Source organism: Siphateles boraxobius, unplaced genomic scaffold (genome assembly GCF_051911475.1).
Source record: "Siphateles boraxobius isolate OS27281-9 unplaced genomic scaffold, OSU_SipBor_1 24, whole genome shotgun sequence".
In the NCBI taxonomy this organism is placed as follows: domain Eukaryota; kingdom Metazoa; phylum Chordata; class Actinopteri; order Cypriniformes; family Leuciscidae; genus Siphateles; species Siphateles boraxobius.
Window position 1 is genome coordinate 16,257,490 of NW_027508855.1, and position 19,394 is coordinate 16,276,883.

Here is a 19,394-nt window from a genome sequence, read left to right on the forward strand (position 1 = left end):
ATACACTTTGTTTCCTAGAAGAGATGTCAATTACTTTTCCAGGGCTGGAGTTCTGTTTCGGTTGCAGTGTGAGAACTCATACTGTTATTGATTTTACTGGGAAAATTATGTGTGTGTTCTCATTACTGTAATGTAGAAAAAATAATGGTATATTATTGAAATGGTTAAATATTAATATATGATGGCAGTATTTTAAGGTTTCTTTTTAAGTCAGTGCTGATTTTAAATATAAAAATTCATTTCAGTATTTTTTTTGGAGAATCTAATCATAATCACTACTGAGAATTAAAATTATGAATAAAAACTATAGCCTTCTCTGAAGTAAAACATACGGATGCATTATAATGATATTTTAAGGGGGAATTTTTATCTACGCAAAATACAAAGTTCGGGCATGAAACTCTAGATGGTGCAGGCTAATAGGTCCTTTAACCCACCTGTTCATAACCCGACGTTGTCTATAGGACACAGCTGATTGGTTCCTGCCATATCAGTAGCCAATAAGCTTCAATCAATCTTCAAATACCAGGGTAGCATTTGCCTTAGCATTGCAGCGTGCTTTCAGAAACCCTCCACCTTCCCCAGCTCCACCTGTATAGACCTGCTAAGGGTTATTCATGCAAGCTATATTGTACAGCGGTAAGATAAGTTATTCTTATTTTTGAAATGTATTATTTCTCACTTTGAATGTAGTATTACATCACTTTCTTGGAGAAAATGCTTGATGGTCATCAGTTTATTTTAAATAGAGGTTCACTTAATACTCACTTACTTTGTTAGCAGTGGCATGACTTGGGAAATGTGCGCGCGTGTATGCGTGTGTGGATGCTTTGACATCTCTGGTTTCAATTACAGATCACATGATATTCCGAAATCTTGGCTACTTTCTTCAAGCACTCTCGTCTCTCTTTTTTTTTTTTTAAGATTGAGAAAATGGAGCGCAAATACGCAGCGCATGATGCTTTAACTCCAGGGCCCCCGCACACAGACTTCCAACTGTTCCTGTATGAAAGCGGCTGTTGTGCCAGTAGAGGAGCTCGCCAGTTCAGTCCTCTGGGCCCTTTAGAGTTTGATGAGCATATGACCACCGTTGCAACTGCTACCGCGACGAAAATACCTCCCCATGATCCCCTGCTCAGAGCACAGAGGCAGCCAGGAGTCAGCAGAAACCGTAAAATATCACTTACTGTATGAACGGGAAAATGGAGAGGGGAGTGTCATTTATTGACAAAATGAATCATCCTCACACTTGTAGTGCATTAGATCTTTATTATCTCTAAATAATTATTTTATTTTATGGGCAATATATTGAACATTATTCATTGTTGTTTTGTTGGCCACATAAAATGTAGGTCGAAATTGAATATCAAGATGATTGTAATGTGCTTTTTATTTTTACATGACTTGTCCAAGTTTCAGTTTCAGAAGCAGTAGGCCAGTTTTAGCACCCGCTTGAAAATGAAAAATAATGCTATGTTTGAATCATTGATTAACCCATTCATTTGACCAAATCAGTGCTATTGAACTGTCAGATTCAGTGAATCAGTTCAAAACACTGATTCAGATATTAAGGAAGTCCCTGCATATTTGACATGCTTTAAACTATTTTGTAAATGTATATGTTGGTGTATATATTCCATTCTTATATTTGTGCATATACTGTACATACAATTTAATTTCTTAATTATAATATATTGTGTTCATTTAGTGCTTTTTTTAAAAACTGTATTTTACTTTAAACGTATTGGATCGTGTTTTTTTCTAAATCATTTAATGTTTTAATGGTTAAAAGTATTAATAGTATTTAATATATTTAAGTCACTGTATCAAAAGATCTGATGAAGAAAGAGCCATTGATACATGTACCCTTTCAATTCATGAGCTACAGGTTTGCTTTTATTTCAAATACGGTAACTGAACAACCACTTATCAACAACATAAAAAGGCAAAAAATCCAGACAAAATGAATGAACATAATGCACGTTACTGATAATGCTCTGTGTTGAAGTCAGTCAAAGCTTGCTCATACGCCAAAGTCAGAGAAGTAAACTAAAAAAATCTGTTATTCAAACGCCCATAAAATAATATACTGCAGTTGGAAATGTTCTGGAATCGTGCAAAAACATGAAAAGTTGTTTTTTGTCATAGGTCCCACTTAAAAAAAGGCGGTACAAACAGAACATGGGGTAACATGCATAGATATCTCTCACTGACCTCTGCATCATGCAGTTTATCGTTCATAACAAACAATAACATCCACAGAGAAATGTGAAAAAAAGTTATTTTGAGAGTAAAAGGAAATATATTTAAACATTACAATCAAATGTACCTGATGCTTGCATAAAACAAAGAAATAAAATGTTATCAAATTTGAAAACCAGTTCATTTGACACACACACACACACACAAATATAAAAGCAAAGATATAAGTTGTATAAGCACAGCTTACAAATGAAGGTAAAAATATTATTACAAAATATCTTAGCATGTAGAAAAATATAAGGTACCATACAAGGGAATAGCAGTTACTGTACACCACAATCCAAAATCTGCTTTTTGTGAACCTGCTTGCAAACTCAAAAATACTGCAGGCCCAGATCGAACTTTTCGTTTTTTGTTTAAATATAACCATATAACAAACTCTCTTTTGCATTGTTGGTGTCATCTTAAAAATATTTGCAAGTGCTATAGGGTGTTTCTGATTGTAAACTTAAAAAATGAACATAAGCTGTAGTCATGAGCCATTATAAAAAAAATGTTGATGCCATGAACTTCCTGCAACCGCATAGTCAAGACAAACTGAAGAATTCATAATTACGGTACTACCCTTTAATCTGACTTGTAGGTTATACTGGCATCTTTCAGGCATTATGATTGTTTCTTTGGCAGGACAAATAATTATAAATTAACAATTTATACACTGCAATGCACATTATATTAATGCTGTAGTTATTATTGTGCTGCATAAACTTTCAGTCATGAAGAGAAAGGCGTGTGATATTAGCAAGGCCTAAAAGCATTACTGATTTTTACTGGAAAAACAATAATTTAAGTGCTTATTTTTAATGCAAATATGATCAAAACATATTTATAAATGTTTCATGTTGTTGTTGGTTTCCTAATTTAACCGGAAGTTCGGGAAAGACTCCCCATCGTACAAGATCCCAGAGGAGAAAGGTTGTATATTAGCATTTATTTTGTGAACTTTTAGGACTATAATGGTATATAGAAGGTCTGAATGTCAGCATACACGGACTAAAAGACTTTTTGTCTTTTAGTCCGTGTATGCTGACATTCAGACCTTCTATATACCATTATAGTCCTAAAAGTTCACAAAATAAATGCTAATATACAACCTTTCTTTATCTTGTATGGAGTCTTTATCTGTCATGAAAAAAATGCAATACCGATTGTGGGTACTTTACAGAAGAAGGGAAAAACTGGTGTTTAGATTCAGCAGCAAGGTTAGATATCACTGTGGATTAGCAAGGACTACGACGGACGTTTTTAGCTTAAAAAGCATGATGCTAGGTACTAAGAACTGATGAATGCGTATGTCCTAGAAACCAAACAGACAATTTCCTTAATGACATCATTATCAAGGTATTGAATAATCTGTATGGCTTGAGTAAAAATGAATAATGGCATCATTCTTCCTGTACCTTTGAAGTACCTTTGGTTCATTCTTTACACCAATGAGTACAGTGCTAAATACACATTTCAGACACACACCCGCTGATCAGACAATTATGATAGCATTGGCAAATTCAAAACAATGGAGGCTGAGTAATGCATATTTAAAACTGAGAGCATACAAAAAAAGCTTATTACATTTAAATTCATTTACTCTTCCTTTTTAATACTGTACACAAGCCACGACGTTTTTTTTTTCGATTCCAGGACTTCAGAGAGTTAACGAGAACCACAATCCTTCCAAATATTAAAACCTATAAGCAGCTCTTCCATTTAAAGAACAATCCATCCAATTCCTATATCATGTTTAATGAAAGTTACGAAAAATTGTACATTTATGTTCTCACCAATGTGATCAAAGCGGATCTATTTGACAGTCTGAGGTGGCATGATGGCCGTCTTTGGAGTGGTTTTGCCCTCCGTCTCCGTTGCTCCCTCCTTTCCTTTCTTCCTCGGTGGTTTTTTGATGGGTGTTTTCTTTGGTGTGGCATCTCCTTCAACTCTGGTCCCATTAAGCCCTTGTTTTTCTGGGCTTTTAGGTTCAGGAGAAGAGTCTGAAATAGGAGCCACCATCTTCTGGAGGTTGCCGGAGGTGGGCAGAAGGGGTTTGTTGGTCCCAGTTGCAGAGCGCTTGGTCTTTTGAGGAGGGGTGGGTTTCTCTCGGTTGGCTTGAGGCGTTGAAACACCGTTGGGTTTGACGCCCACCGTGAGCCCCTCGTTCCGATTAAGGCTTTGGGTCTTCTCCTTCAGCTGAGCCGCGAGTAGCGTGGCGGCCTCAGAGTTCATGTGCCGATGCATGATTTTTGGGCTCTTGGGCGGCTCTTTGTTGGTGTCGTTTGTTTTCTTGTCCGAGTGGAAGTTTCCAATCTTCTTCAGGGCATTCTGGAATGTTCCGTTGAGGTGCTCTATGGTATCTGAAGCTTTGTGAGATTTGCTTTTGCTTGGGGATTCGGGTCCATCTGTCTTCTTCCCGTCCTGATGCTTTTCTATGTTCTTGCTCGACTTCTCCTTAAACCGCTGCTTCTCATCAGCCTTTCCAGAAACTTCTGAGTTGTTGTTGTTCTTCTTCTCTTTTTGTGGTGATGGAGTCTGGCTTTGCTCTGTTGGGTTGGTTCCAGATGTTCCGTGGATCCAGGACACCTTCGGTTTGGTGGACGGGTCTGGAGGACGAGGTTTCGTCTTCTCTTTGGGGTGTTTGGAAAGGCGTGCGACATGGGCGTAAACGGCTCCTATGGTTGACTCGGAACCACTGGTGGAGCCCTCGCTGTCTGAAGATTTCAGGAGAGGCTGCTCGCTTCCATCGCTAATGTACTGTTTTGTCGTTTCTCTTGTGTCTTTGAGGGACGTGTACTCTCCTGCGTCCTCATCATTGGGTGTTGATACTTCTTGAGCAGGGCCAGAACTCTTCTTCTCACAGCTCTCGTTCATAGTCTCTGAAAAAGGTAAAGTAAGGGGTAAGTGGTAGAGAAATATATCTCTATGACTGTAGTCATGTAAAATTACAAGAAAAACTGACTGGTGATTAATGAACTGGAAGTTATATCCGCTAAAATTATCACCTCTGTGTTGACATTCGTCATTATTTCTGCAAAATATTACAAAATTCTATATACAATAGGATTCTAAAACTAAAATTGTAGTTTTGTTCTAAATTTCAGTCCAACATAAAATAAACAGTTCATTTAAATAAATTGTCATTTACATTTTGTATGGAAGTAAAATAATGTCAAATGTTTTTGAAATAAAAAGCCTGTTGAATTGCACTACTTGAAAAAAAAAATAGGCATTGCATTAACCATGCTTGCATTTTAATGCATTGTATTTTTTGGGCTTGCATTTTTAATGGGCTGAAATTCAACATGGTTTAATATTTAAGCTGTGAACATTTCAATTAAAAACATTTCAAACACATTTTCATTATTAAAAATTCAAAAATCCATATTCACCCTTCATATTTCATTTCCAAAATATTCAAACTGTTTAAAAATACAACCCATAATATTCAACAGGCAATTTTCGGTCCATTTTATTTCGCTTTGCAAATTCGCTTCTACAAATTCAGTGGTTCAAATTCGACAGTAAATTCAACATTGACGTCCAGGAACTGCAGGAAAAGCAGAAGATTGCCGAGCATACTCTCCATCTGCTGTTAGTCGACCTCACCATCAGATGGTGCAAAAGCCCTTGTTGTTGACGAAGACATTCATTCATAAAATGGAAATGATTATCTGTGACAGTATATGCGGAAAAGATGATAAACACACAAAAGCTGTGTTTATGTTTCATTCAATAACTTCATTGTTACTTTCCCTGTGTATTCTACATGTCATCAGCTTTCTCTACCATGAACAGGATTATAATCGGTTTCCCTCAATACCTCATACTCAAGGATTCCCTTTCCGTTGGGACAAAACGCTTAACACATACAGTGATATGAAAGACCAATCTTGCACCTTATTGGGGATGTAGGCTGTAGGCTACTATATAGGCTACAGGCAAGAAGATGGACTCAGATTGTAAACTTTAGGCGCAAAGTTTCATGCTGAGCGTTTCGTGATATACTGGCATAAAATCAACACTTGATCAATTAATACTAACACTTTCTATTCTATTCTATTCCCTCTCTCTCTCTCTCTCTCTCTCTCTCTCTCTCTCTCTCTCTCTCTCTCTCTCTCTCTCTCTCTATATATATATATATATAAGTCCTAAAATGCCTACGTGTATTGCATTAGCTTAAACTGGGATCATAGCACATTCTATTCAAATGCTATTGAAGTTAGAAACGTGTATACCAAAGTCGTATAAACTTTAGAGACGGTCCCTAAATGTGCGAATGTCCAACATGAAGCCATCTTCATGCCAGTCTATCACTGTGAAACGCTCAGCTGTGCGCGTTATTCTGAGTCCATCTGCTTGCCTGTGAGTTTGGACTTTTACATCACTACTCCATTAAGCTACGTTAAGCGTTGTACAGGTCCAGCAGGGGAATCCTGAAGTATTGAGGGAAACCCTAATAGCCTGCACGCAGCACATCGCCACAATATAAAGTTAAGGCAACTAAACAACCAAGAGAAATACATGTCAACCTCAAAAATGTAACATTGGATCTGTATATCCGCATCGGGGAATAACATTATGATCTCGTTCACGGTAGAGAAATATGCATGTAGGCTACACAATAAAAGTAACCGTGAAGGCACCGAATTTAACAAAAACAGCCGTCATAATAATCACAAATAAACTTACATTGCTGTAAATGAGTTTTATGAATGAATGACTAGCTCTAATTTTGCTGGTCTTCGTCAACAACAAGCGCTTGCACCCCCTGCTGGTGAGATCGACTAACAGCAGATGGAGAGTATGCTCGGCAATCTTCTGCTTTTCCTGCAGTTCCTGGACGTCAATGTTGAATTTACGGTCGAATTTGAACCACTGAATTTGTAGAAGCGAATTTGCAAAGCGAAATAAAATGGACCGAAAATTGCCTGTTGAATATTATAGGTTGTATTTTTAAACAGATAGAATATTTTGGAAGTGAAATATGAAGGGTGAATATGGATTATTGAATTTTTAATAATGAAAATGTGTTTGAAATGTTTTTAATTGAAATATTCACAGCTTAAATATTCAACCATGTTGAATTTCAGCCCATAAAAATGCAAGCCCTAAAAATACAATGCATTAAAATGCAAGCATGGTTAATGCAATGCCTATTTTTTTCCAAGTAGTGCAATTCAACAGGCTTTTTATTTCAAAAACATTTGACATTATTTTACTTCCATAATTTTGGCTGTAAAATTAATATATAAAAATAAAAAATTTTGTAGGCAATATTTGCCCTCATATTTTGAATTTCATTGTCACTTTCATTGCTGTTAGTATTATTTATATACTATTATGGTATTTATGAATATGTTGAATTACCTTTTATTTTTATATTTTTCTTTATTATATAATTTTGTTACCTACTTTTGACTTTTTTCATTATTAATATTATTATTATTATTTCAATATTTCTGTTAAGCATCCTTTTTTCATTTCAGTTTTAGATTTAGTCATTTTAACACATTTTATTTCAGTTTTTTTGCCAAGACTATTTAAAACTTTTTTTTATTTTTTTAGTTAACACTGTTTTGTTGGCATTTCAACCCCAATTTCCTGGTAATTTCTGAATAGACACTATTGTGCAAAACTTTGACTATAACACAGCTTATTAAAAAAAACATTTAGGATAAAATGAGCACACCTAAAGATTATTATATGTCTATGACCAGTTAGAAACACCAAAATGGCACGTCACCATGGAACAATGCCTATGTTTTTTTTCCCCTAAAATGCTTTTATATCAGTTTTCCAGCAATCTTCCACACCACGGTTTATGCAGAAAGTCCTGAGTCACATCCTGAAAGCTTTGCATCTGCTGACATGGCCATTTATAGCGTTTGCTGTTTGTATTAACTCGATATATGCACCCAGAGGCCAAGCATTTACCACAAAATGGGGTCATTTAATAAAATTGTCAGGAGATTTCTTAACTCCCTCATCTGTTTTCCATGTTGCACAAACAGATGGCTTATCTGCGCTAGTTCCCGCTCACCTTCGTGGGGTATGCAGTAAACTGGCCCGTCTTCGCTCGTCTCGAAGGAAGAAAAGGACTCCTGGGAAGACCATGATGGAGAAGGCTGGTCCACTACGGAGGGCGGCTCGATGATGCTGTTGAAGGTGTTTTCAGGATCGTGGTGGGTGACTAAGGGTTTGGACAAGAAGAAAACAAACATAGAGGTCAGGTCAAATCAGTGGAAGAAGGCTCCCTGGTTTCCACAACACACAAAAGCTCTTTGACTACATACGTGATGATGTTAGGCTCTACATTCTGCATTAGTGACCGACAAGGGCAAATAGTGAAGTGTGGATAATCTGCATGAAAGCCAGCATTGACAGCACATGAGTGAAACACTATACTTCAAAGCATGCTAGTGGAGTAATCTGCGAGCTACTGAAGACCTAAGAACTTACACTGGTATTTTGGATTATGGTTAGGATTAGTACTGCTATTTAGAGCTAGTTTGGTGCTGGTGGACCAACATAGCCATGTTGTTAAGCAGCAAATAATCAAACATGATCTTACTGGTCAACCTGGTTTGTGGTATTAACTGGTTCTAACTTTTGTGACCTTGTTTTCTTGAAATGAAAGCACATTCCCCCCCTTTATTAATTTATAATATAAATGATGTGTATATGTGTGTATATCTGGCAGCCCACCCTCTGTTATATTGGCCTTGAACAAAAGTACATTACTGGAACATCCCAGCTGCATTAGCCCCCACAGCTGCAGAAAGTACTCTGGTGTAGTATACATACATATACACACACAGTGTATATACATGCAAATATTTCTTAAATGTATACATGCATATCTGTGTATTTCTATTTACAAAATAATTATACACAGTAGACACACATATACTATGTAAACACAAACTTTTATTTTGGATGCGATTAATACTTTCCCAGCACTAACAAAAAAAAAAAAGCGTTTTTCAAAAACGCTTATTTCCATTATTGTCAAGTGTTTTTTGGATTGATGAACAAAACTGTATATACATTATTTAATACAGTATTTTCTAAAATTTGTACAAAATTCAGTACAAATAGTATGTAGGTTTAAATTGTTTACTTTTTAATGTTTATCTTTTTAACAGATGCTTGTGTTGGATTCTTATCAACCGCTTGTATGGAACTGAGCATGCTGTCTAACTAAGTACAGAAGTTTACAAACGTACAGTGGTAACTTTTTGCCCAGTTCTCCTGCATGTGACTGTGGTCCTAATAAGGGTCACGGTGGTTTTCAAGAGGCCGCTTCCTTCCGCCCACTTTTATGTGATGATGCATTCATGCTGACTTAGAAAAGATGGTCAGCGCGGGATTCCTGTGGCTTGCTGCTCACATCTCCTCTCAGCCAGGAGGAACTAGAGTTTATGATAACCACATTCTCTTGGCCTGGTTACGCCTCTCTCACACTGCTCTTTTGGCTATTTGGCCGTGCAAGACCTTATAGGCAAGATCAGAAGATCTCTTTCAAGTAAACATGCATTCAAAATCAACTTCATTTACTTTTTATAGGCTACATGTTTTTTTTTATATGCACTTTGTATGCACAAGCATGATTTTTTTAAATGATTTTTTAAATAATATAATAACTTGCTGTGTCTCTGAAACAACTTTCCTTTTCAGGTGACATCACCAAGCCCACTTATTTTTTTAGCCCCTCCCCTCCAAAAATCTGGTATGTAACAGCCACTTTCCACACAATCTAATCAACTCCTGATGGATAAAAACATGTTCATCCACATTTTCTCTTATTATATGTCTAGTTTCACTATGAAATACATCACATGTAAATCTACCAGCAACAATAACACTCGAAAACTGGAAAAAGTGAACTTTCATGTTGAGTGTTAGCATATGCACTTCACACAGAAACACTCAAGCTTTTGCAATCGGCTAGCAAAGGGTTTATTCTAACATTCTCCCAGTGTTGTAAAAAAAGCTTTGCAAGTAAATTTGCAAAAATAAACATTTCAACAGCACATAGCAGTAAAAACCACAGAGATATAAAACAGCATTTTTGGAGTTTTGCCTTCAATGAAACAATTTACATTCAATACTTTATCCTTTTTTCCAAGCAGCTGTAGATGCTGGAAGAAGTTTCCTGCAATGTCAAAGGAATATCTTCTCTCTGTTCACTGCTGTTCATGTCACCAGCATTCTCATCATGCAGATTCACGACTCCCCTGTGGGACTCGCCGCACCATTAAATGGCATGACATGTATGATGGAGATTCATGCAAACAGACATAGTGCTGTTACTAAGCCATTCACTGACATCGGACAACTGCTGTCTTGTCAGAGACAGAGACTTAGACCGGTCTGGCAGCCCACCCTCTGTTATATTGGCCTTGAACAAAAGTACATTACTGGAACATCCCAGCTGCATTAGCCCCCACAGCTGCAGAAAGTACTCTGGTGTAGGGCAACAGGTGGCCTGTCTCTCTGACGCCTCTCCAGAAACATGTTTATAGATTTGGACTAAGAGACATTTAGATCAAGAGCTTGCAAGGAACATTGTTCAATCCTCGTTCTTAACGTGTTTCCTTGTTTCTAGTTAAATATCTGAGAACATGGGAATAAATTAGGATTAAATTATATATAAGTAAAAAGTAAATGGGCAAATCTCACAAAACCGAATTTGCTTGTCACCTCAAAATCAAAAGGAAAAATAACTATTATATAACTATTACGAATTTTTTGCATTGACATTATTTTCATGAAATTTAAGCATCCCCCATCCCAATATGTAATGTGTCCAACTTTTTAACTTTAATATATTTTTTAATTCCCATTATTGTCAATAGCTATGTTTCCCTCTAACGTTGCAAATTTAACTTATGCGCAAAATTGGAATACTGCATAAAATAAAGCGTGTGAGAATAAAGTGGCTTTTCCATTTCTTTTGTTTAAGAGAACAAAATCGTCACTTTCTGTGAATTGGTTCAAAATATCTGTAACAAAAATTTAAGCCACTGTGACTCTTTTTTCCTACATCGTTTATGACTTGAGTGAGTTTTTTTGTTGCGCATCAAGGGATTTGTTCAGTAAATGTGTTTCCATCGTAGTTTCTGGACATGTCTAATCGGATAAAAAATGTATCCGCCTCAATTGAAGAAGTTTTTATGCGCAATTTTAGAATTTATCTTGTCTTTCCAGCTTTTTTTTTTTTTTTTGCAATATCTCAAAACACACATAAAAATAGGTGGATGGAAACAAAGCTAATGGTGATTTATTGATCACATAGATAAAACCCCACAGCGTACGGTGTACCATAATACTATAGTCAGGGGTGCACAAAACCTTTTTTGGTCTGGTTGTCAAGGAAGCACCTGGAGGAGCTGCTTGGTAGTCACACTTATCCTACAAGCTTTGTTCACTGTATAAATTAAATATAGGTTAATCTTTGTTAAAGCTGCATTTTTCTTATTTTATTAACATTAATGACACAGACAACAGCAGGAATATCAGGCTGCTGTAACTTTAAAACAGAATGCATGGACTGAATATACTGTCACACATCCGGTTTCTTTCTCAACTGTTCACTTATGACATAACCGAGAGAATACTTGCTGAGACGGGTATTTTGACTTAATTGATTTAATTTTTTGTGCATTTGTCAGTTCAAGCGCAAGTAAACGTGAAAGAGGAAGCAATTCTGTGTTTCAGAGCAATTTAAAACGTGTCTCTCTCTCTCTCTCTCTCTCTCTCTCTCTCTCTCTCTCTCTCTCTCTCTCTCTCTCTCTCTCTCTCTCTCTCTCTCTCTCTCTCTCTCTCTCTCTCTCTCTCTCTCTCTCTCTCTCTCTCTCGGGGGTGTGCGGCCGTGCGCACGGATAACAAATACATAATTTCTTGCCTCATCCTTTTGGTTTAGGGGTGAAACGTGACGTGTTCTTGACAGGTATTGTGAGGATCATCTGGATATGACTGTTCGTTTCAAGACAGATTATCTTCACTGGTGTAGAAATGTGTTTTTCCGAAATCTAAATTATGGTGAGAAACAGAATGTTGGTCCAGTGGAGATGAGGGAATAAACATTTTCTTTCTTTTTTTGTCCCTTTTGTCTTAAATCTGTCATTACCAACTTTAGTTGGAGTAAAATGGGCTCTGAAACACACTGAGGTAAATTTAGTCACTTCCTGTCTAAAGACCCCCAGCCCCCCATTTGCTCTCCTATGAGGGTAGAGTTTCAAACAAAACAAAAAAAGTGGGGGAAGAAAAGGAAGGGAAAAAATAGCAGACCTCACTGCTGCAGTCGGCCAATGAGTATAGCAGAACCACAACATGAAAAGGAGGAAGAGGAAAAAAGAGGGAAGGAGAGAACGATATTTTCATCCAGCTCCTCCCATGTAGTGAGAAGTTCGCGGGGGTGGGGAAGGGAACGGGGTAGACGCTCATCTGCGTTTGCTTTCAGTTCTGCCACTCGTGCTTTTGCAAAACCCGTTTTTTTTTTACTAATCAAGAGTGAGTGTGAAAAGCAACATTGTTTTGTGTTGATTTTGGAAGTCTCCAGAGTCATTTAACACTCTTTGATTTGTCAGATGAAAGAGACGCATTCTCAGTAAATTTTCTCATAAAGTCCGTGGATGAAAGGGCCAGTTTATGTTTGAGAGCCGAACGCTTATATCTCTTCTGCTAAAGTGCCATCTTCTTATTGAATTGTTCTACTTGCTTGTTCTTTGTTGTCTATCCAGGGTTTTACAGCTAGAGGGGTTTTATTGAATCAATCTGCAGGCCATACTCAACCCTAACCAACAGTGACATTATTGTTTTAGACAGGATTTTTCTTTACCCGGGTCTGATGGCAGTGACTCTTTAACTTATGTAATGTGGTAAATTAGTGTGGAAGCACATGTCTCTCGAGGACAGTATGGCTCTGGGCTTTCTCTCGGGCTCTCTGTCACTAAATAACTAAATGCTGCTCACCCGTGACCGCCTGTTACCCATACACTAGGGTATTGTATGTTTTAATTAAAGCTGTGCCATCCATATTCTTTGCAAAAGAAGAATTCAGCTCTTTTTTCCATGATTGGGACCTGGATTTTTGCTTGTGATTTGGAGATGACCCATGACTTTAAATCAACTGGTGTTTTGATGATGTTTAGTGGGGGTACAGTAAGAACTCAGTCCTCCTTAATTTCACACAGGTGTCTTCATCACATTAAATATGGACAGTTTACACATTTAGACACATTCTAGTATCTAAAAACCTTTCATTCTAAACGGAATATCTATCGTGCAATTGATAGTTGCGTAATGCACAGGCTGTCAATGGAGGGACAGAAAGCTCTCAGATTTCGTTAAAAAGATCTTCATTTGTCTTCTGAAGATGAGTGAAAGTCTTACGGGGTTGGAACAACATGAGGGTGTGTAATTAAAGGTAAGGTAGGCAATTTTTGTTTCAAACACTTTTTGTTATACTAGTTGAAACTCTCTTCACATCCTTACAGCAATCAATAATAGAAGTGGTCTAAATATTAAAACGCGTATATCTTCTGTGGAAGTGACAGGACCAAAAAATGTTCGTCCAATCATTGCATTCAATGCCCTACCTGCCTGTCAACATATGTATTTCCATTTTCACAAACCCTGCACGCACAGACATCACAAGTCATCAGTGCATTCCGTAAGGCTGTGCAGAGTTGTAGACAGTCACAGAGCGCCACACTGCAGCCCCATTTTAAAGTTCCTCCTGGACCAAAACAACAAGCTTATGCTGCGTTCATGCCATGTCTTGTGACCCTGTGCAGACTCTGCTGAGGGTCCTTAATGTGTTTTAAGGAGGTGTGGCTTTGGAGACGCTCTAAAGGGAGGGTGGGATCTCATGCTTTCAAAGCTAGCGTGCTATTGTTAGCCACTCTGATATTGCCCATCCTACATTTAATGACAGAATTTTTTTTTAGGTGAACTCAACCTTTAATGCACTGTGAAGTAACATGAACATTTTTGTTAAACTAACCATAACAAAGGTTAATGCATGCTGTAAAAAATGTATTGCTCATTGTTAGTTCATGTTAGTTAATGCATTAACTAATGCAAACAAATGAGAATTATAGTAGTATTACTATTTGACCTCTTGTTTTTGTGCATGCTAAAGAAAAACAGCTGCAAAACTAACCCACGTTTTTCTATATTTAAAAAGTCCAATTCATTTAATTTAGTGTACGGCAGTGCTAACTTAATATGCCGTGCCTTTTACGATTTGGTCTCTGAATCCAAGTCCAAAATGAATATTCCAAACAAACTGCCTAAAAGTATAATATGTTTGCATGGCCACTTTAATATTCTGTCTAAAACAGACTCTTGGTAGCAGCAGCCCATACAGTTCCTCAACCACAAGAACTCCACACAGGGGTTCCATCCTGGCAAAAACAGAGGAGTCTTTGATTGGGGGAACATTCAGCTCCCAGCCGTCTGTTTTAATAAGAAATAGGGAAATGAGGGGAGAAATGCAGGGAAAAAGAAAACTAATGTCTGTTTGGGTACAGATTAATAAGGACTTGAAGCTTCACATGGAGCCAAGGGAAATAAGACATGCACCCAGAGCATTCCATTCAGATGAAACCCTAAAGACTTTGTTTGGGTCAACGCAGAGCACTTTTCATTCTGACTGGGGGTTTTAGCCAGTAGAGGCACCAAACAGAATTACAAAAAGTATTATTGATTTCAAAACAGGTTCCCAAACACAAACAACTCAACACAGCAATGATTTGAAAGTGCCAAATAGGTAAGTCAACCAACAAATGATTTACGTAATGGAAAAGTGTATTCCCTACAATAGACTTCAGTGGGGTTAAATGTTGTTTGGTTCCCAACGCTCTTCAAAATATTTTATTTTGTTACGCAGAAGAAAGAAAGTCATGCAGGTTTGGAATGATGTGAGGATGATTAAATTGTTATACAATTTAATTGTCAACATTCTCATGTCATGGAACATAAAAGAAGATATTTTGCAAAATGGCCAACTGTTTTTATGTCCCTACAATAGAAGTCAATGGAGTCCAATGTTGTTTTGTTCCCAACATTCTTTAGAATATCTTTAATGTTACGCAGAAGAATGAAAGTCAGATGGGTTCAGAACAATGTTAGGATATTTTAGATGACACAATTTTAATTTTTTGGATGAACTGCCCATTTAAGGAGCGTTCACACAAACAAACGTTCAAATGAACGTTTAGGTTGCCAATATTACAAATGACACCGTTTATGCTAAAGATTTGCATTAAAACATGCCCTATCACGAAAAAGGACGTCACAAAAATACTCGCTAAACATGCTGTTTTTGTTAAACCAGGACTTAACATCAGGCACATCCTATTAAGTGCATATCTATAGTGTGGTTCAGTTTACTCATGGCACACTGAACCATATGTAATTTTAGATTGTGGAAAATGAGGACATACCAACAACTTTGGGTAGTTTCTGTCTCCTCAGAGGGATTCTGGGGAGTTTGGTGCTGATTCGGCTGAATCCACCGCAGAGGATTATTTTGGCCTTCTTGCTATTGGTGGAGTTTTCCTGGTCAGGGCTGAAAGAGGAAGGGTGACGTTAGACCAACATTACACTGCCCAGAAATGGATTCTATATTGTTGGTGTGTGTTAGTTAACCCCTACTAGCATTAACTGCATACTGTATATACCATCAAACCATAGAGATTATGGATTTAATGCTCAAATGAAGGATAAATGTAGGGATTCATCTACCTCACTAGCAAACTGAGGAAATCTAGGCTCAGTTGGTCTTACGTTCTGTAGTTTTCCAGCCATTTAGAAAAGGTGGAAAGTTTAAGAAAACAGCCGAGTGTGATTTCTAGAACACGAGAGTCTTGAGTTTTCCCGACTGACTGCAGAGAACAGAGCAGGCTTTCACTTCAGCGAACTGTGAACAATTCTGATGACAGGCTTTGTTAAAAGATGTTCTTAGCAAGGGGCGAGTTTGAGACAGACGCAATGGCCACGTTCACACCGGCGCTGTCAGTCCAGTTTTACAGCACTAAATCTGGTTACGTTTACACACAGTTTATGTGAGCAGTACCACTCATGTGTTGTTGGTTAATTAACATTTGAACTTAAATATTAAACTCATGCCTATTAAATAGTCTTGAGTTAATTATGATGAAACTTATTTGCCATTTAAATATGCACGAATATACTTTTTTACATAGTTTTATTCAGCAAAGATGCATTGATCAAATGTGACAGTAAAGAAATTACGCTTACAAAAGATTTTGATTTCAAATAAATGCAGTTCTTTTGAACTTTCTATTCATAAAAAAAAGGTTCCTTGAGCAGCAACTTGGCATATTATAGATTGGTGCAGGGAATACGTCAGAACCCGGAAGACTAATTCGCTGCTGATTCCTTCGAGGGTTTTCTATGGGGTTTTTCAATTTATGTGTAAAATAAAGCCTGTGGTAAACATAACTTGACTATTCTTTGACGTTTTACAAACACCCATAGTGAAAACGCAAATTTTGAAGCAATTATGTCCATTTTTGAAATCATAAATTTTTAATAAGTAACTAAATAAGACAGCTTGGGGTGTGAGTGTGTGCGGTGTACGTTATAAAACAAAACATCAAAGTATCGTCAAGTTTACTACAGGATCATACATTAAAAAAATATAAAACCTCATAGGAAAATCTCGAAGGAACCAGCTGCAAATTCTTCTAGAACTTCCGGGTTCTAACATAAAATAATTATCAAATAATTAGTGTATAATAAATGTGATACCCTGAAATTGAGAAAACCTTTTTTTTATTATTATTATTTAATTAGGGTAGGGGTAGATACACTCAATACATTTTGTTTACTTAGTAATAAAAAAAAAGTGCTTACATTTACTAACCAAACTTAGTGTAGTTCAGTTCACTTGGCTCGTTTGGTCCAAACTACAAGAATTGCATTGCGTATTTTTTGCGACGGAACTTATTGAGCATCCAAAACAATGATATACCACTGAAACAGTGAAGCATTCTATTTACAAATAATTAGAATTCATTAACACGTTTAACTATCAAATATGAGGTTTACAAAACATTTGTGAGTCAGAGGAAAGTATTCGGGGAAAGTCCAGTTTATGCACAAATTTACTCATATTTGCAAAAGTTTCATGAATGGTTCCAATGGTTAAAACCTTCATAAAATCTAAAAAAAAACGTACCTGTGGTTGTCTCAGCACAGTAAACTGTAACTGGAGAAAGTGTCTTAACTTTTAACTTTTAATTCAGAAGGCTGGGACTGACTAAGAACTGGATTGAGAAACTAGTGTTGATTTGCACTTACTTGCGGTTGTCTTTGTTGCTACAGAGGAAGCAGCAGCACAGCAAAGACAGAAGAACCACCAGCAGGAATGTTACCAGCGTTCCAGCAGCTATTACTCCCATCCGCTGATTAGGATCTGAGAGAGACAGACGGAGAGTGTAAAATTTGCAATTTAGAAAAAATGTCTCTAACATATGCGTGTATTCATTCAATTGTTTAATTTAACACACAGCCTTTTTCAGGACAGATGGAGAGTGTTCAGTGAAAACATGGCAAACCAAAGTACAACTGAGGTGAGTAGAAAGAACAGATAAGAAAGACCTTCTAAATGCTCAAATTTTAAGAAGTAATTCAAAATATAGAATTCCTAAAAGCAGTATTTCATCTTCGAATCCGAAACTGGATAATGCAAACAATCGATCTTTATCACAAAATTAACTCTTGGCAGGTTGACATTACACACTATACAAGTTAATGAACTTTATAAACACTGTAGAATGCCAAATTTGACCAGACTGTAATACAGTATTTGCAAATGTTATAAATGCAAATGTAATAATTGTAGAATCATGTTTCATTATTACACATTAAACAGTTTAAATAAAATGTTGCCTGCCAAACAACAGTGTACAGAAATTAACCAATTCCAGTGAGTCAAAAAGCAACAGTATTCTTTTACTACTTTAGTTTATTTAATCCAGTGAATATTGAAGTTTACACAGCATAAAGTTGAATGGCCTTCATAAGTACCTGGGAGAATCCTGTAATTGACCAATCAGAATAAAGTCTTCCTGAGAGCTGTGTAATATTTCACATATTTTAAAATTCATACTAAGAATAATTTGATGTTGCATAATTGCAAATGGCATTTCCCATAAAACAGCTTTTACATTATCTTGCATTTGTCCATGCTAAAGAAGAAGATTGTACCTAAATTAAACTAAATGTACTTAAAATTCCCACACCAGTTCAGGAGTTTAAGAGCTAGCAGTTGTGTCCTGTGAGATGCAGGAAGTCTGCCAGTGGCTTCTTTGAATCTGTTGCCAACAGGCATTATCACTGGAACATAATGTGTGGCCATTTGGCCCTTCCGTTCATAAATAAAGATAGTGATGGGATGCTTAACTTGGCACTGCTGACAATGAAGAGTTTCTGCTGTTGGATGCACTATATTTTTCGTCTGGATCATCCAAGGCCAATTATTAGTTCAATATGCATATGTTATGTCATTATTAATATTTACGCGACAAAAGCAACAACTTAAACCCAGATAAACACAGCCAGCAGGCCATGAACAAATGTTTATAATAAACTGTGTAAGAGTGAGGCCATTATATGCCCTTTTCCAAAGTCTTGATTTAGTTTTTGGGGTCTACTAGAATGGGTTTTCACATGTAATGCGTATTTGGCATTGTTGCAGCTCCTCTCTTCCCAGTCTGTCAGTAACACGGTTTAGTTCCTGTCTCTATGTAGCCCATCCTTCTGAAAAAAAAAAAAGCACAATATGCTCTGATTGGTCGACCGGACGAGTGTGTTGTGATTGGTAAATCGCTTCTTTTAGTGCAAATTTTATAGTGGCTTTGGCACCAGAGGAACCTTTTCATAGTTCCTAGTACTATTGGCGGAAGTATCCGTTTTTTGCCGTGTTTGCACTTCAGGAACTAGGAATGAGTTTATTTCTAGGAACTCCTTTTGGAGGAACTAATTTAGCTTCTATATCAGAGTAGGGCCTAAACCAGCACTAAAGGAACTACCTGTGACATAAGTGTATGCTGATTGGACGAACGCACGCGAAAGACCAGCACCCGCCATTTTTTAAAAGCCGTGTA

At 37.0% G+C, this 19,394-nt stretch overlaps 1 protein-coding gene and 1 long non-coding RNA gene across 7 annotated transcripts in view; one reads left to right on the forward strand and one right to left on the reverse strand.

The window, feature by feature from the left end:
- The window catches only part of LOC143749174 (uncharacterized), a 36,915-nt gene that overhangs the window by 16,694 nt on the left and 827 nt on the right, over positions 1 to 19,394 (forward strand). Inside the window, exons 4-5 of one of the 2 annotated variants that reach the window (XR_013206898.1) lie at positions 17,611 to 17,723; positions 17,808 to 17,858. This is a non-coding gene — a long non-coding RNA (uncharacterized LOC143749174). Of the gene's footprint in view, positions 1 to 17,610; positions 17,859 to 19,394 lie in introns of both variants that reach the window. The other variant, XR_013206897.1, reaches the window with a different exon arrangement.
- scarf2 (scavenger receptor class F, member 2) overlaps positions 1,869 to 19,394 on the reverse strand; it is a 32,953-nt gene continuing 15,427 nt past the window's right edge. Inside the window, exons 8-12 of one of the 5 annotated variants that reach the window (XR_013206891.1) lie at positions 17,587 to 17,701; positions 15,705 to 15,829; positions 8,291 to 8,440; positions 3,367 to 5,126; positions 1,869 to 3,177 (exon numbers count right to left, since the gene is read on the reverse strand). Coding sequence is in view for 1 of the 5 variants with exons in the window: in XM_077241661.1 (XP_077097776.1) it covers positions 4,060 to 5,126; positions 8,291 to 8,440; positions 15,705 to 15,829; positions 17,587 to 17,701 (1,457 nt within the window). In the remaining 4 variants the exon portion in view is untranslated. Of the gene's footprint in view, positions 5,127 to 8,290; positions 8,441 to 15,704; positions 15,830 to 17,586; positions 17,702 to 19,394 lie in introns of all 5 variants that reach the window. The other 4 variants (XR_013206892.1, XR_013206894.1, XR_013206893.1 and 1 more) reach the window with 4 other exon arrangements.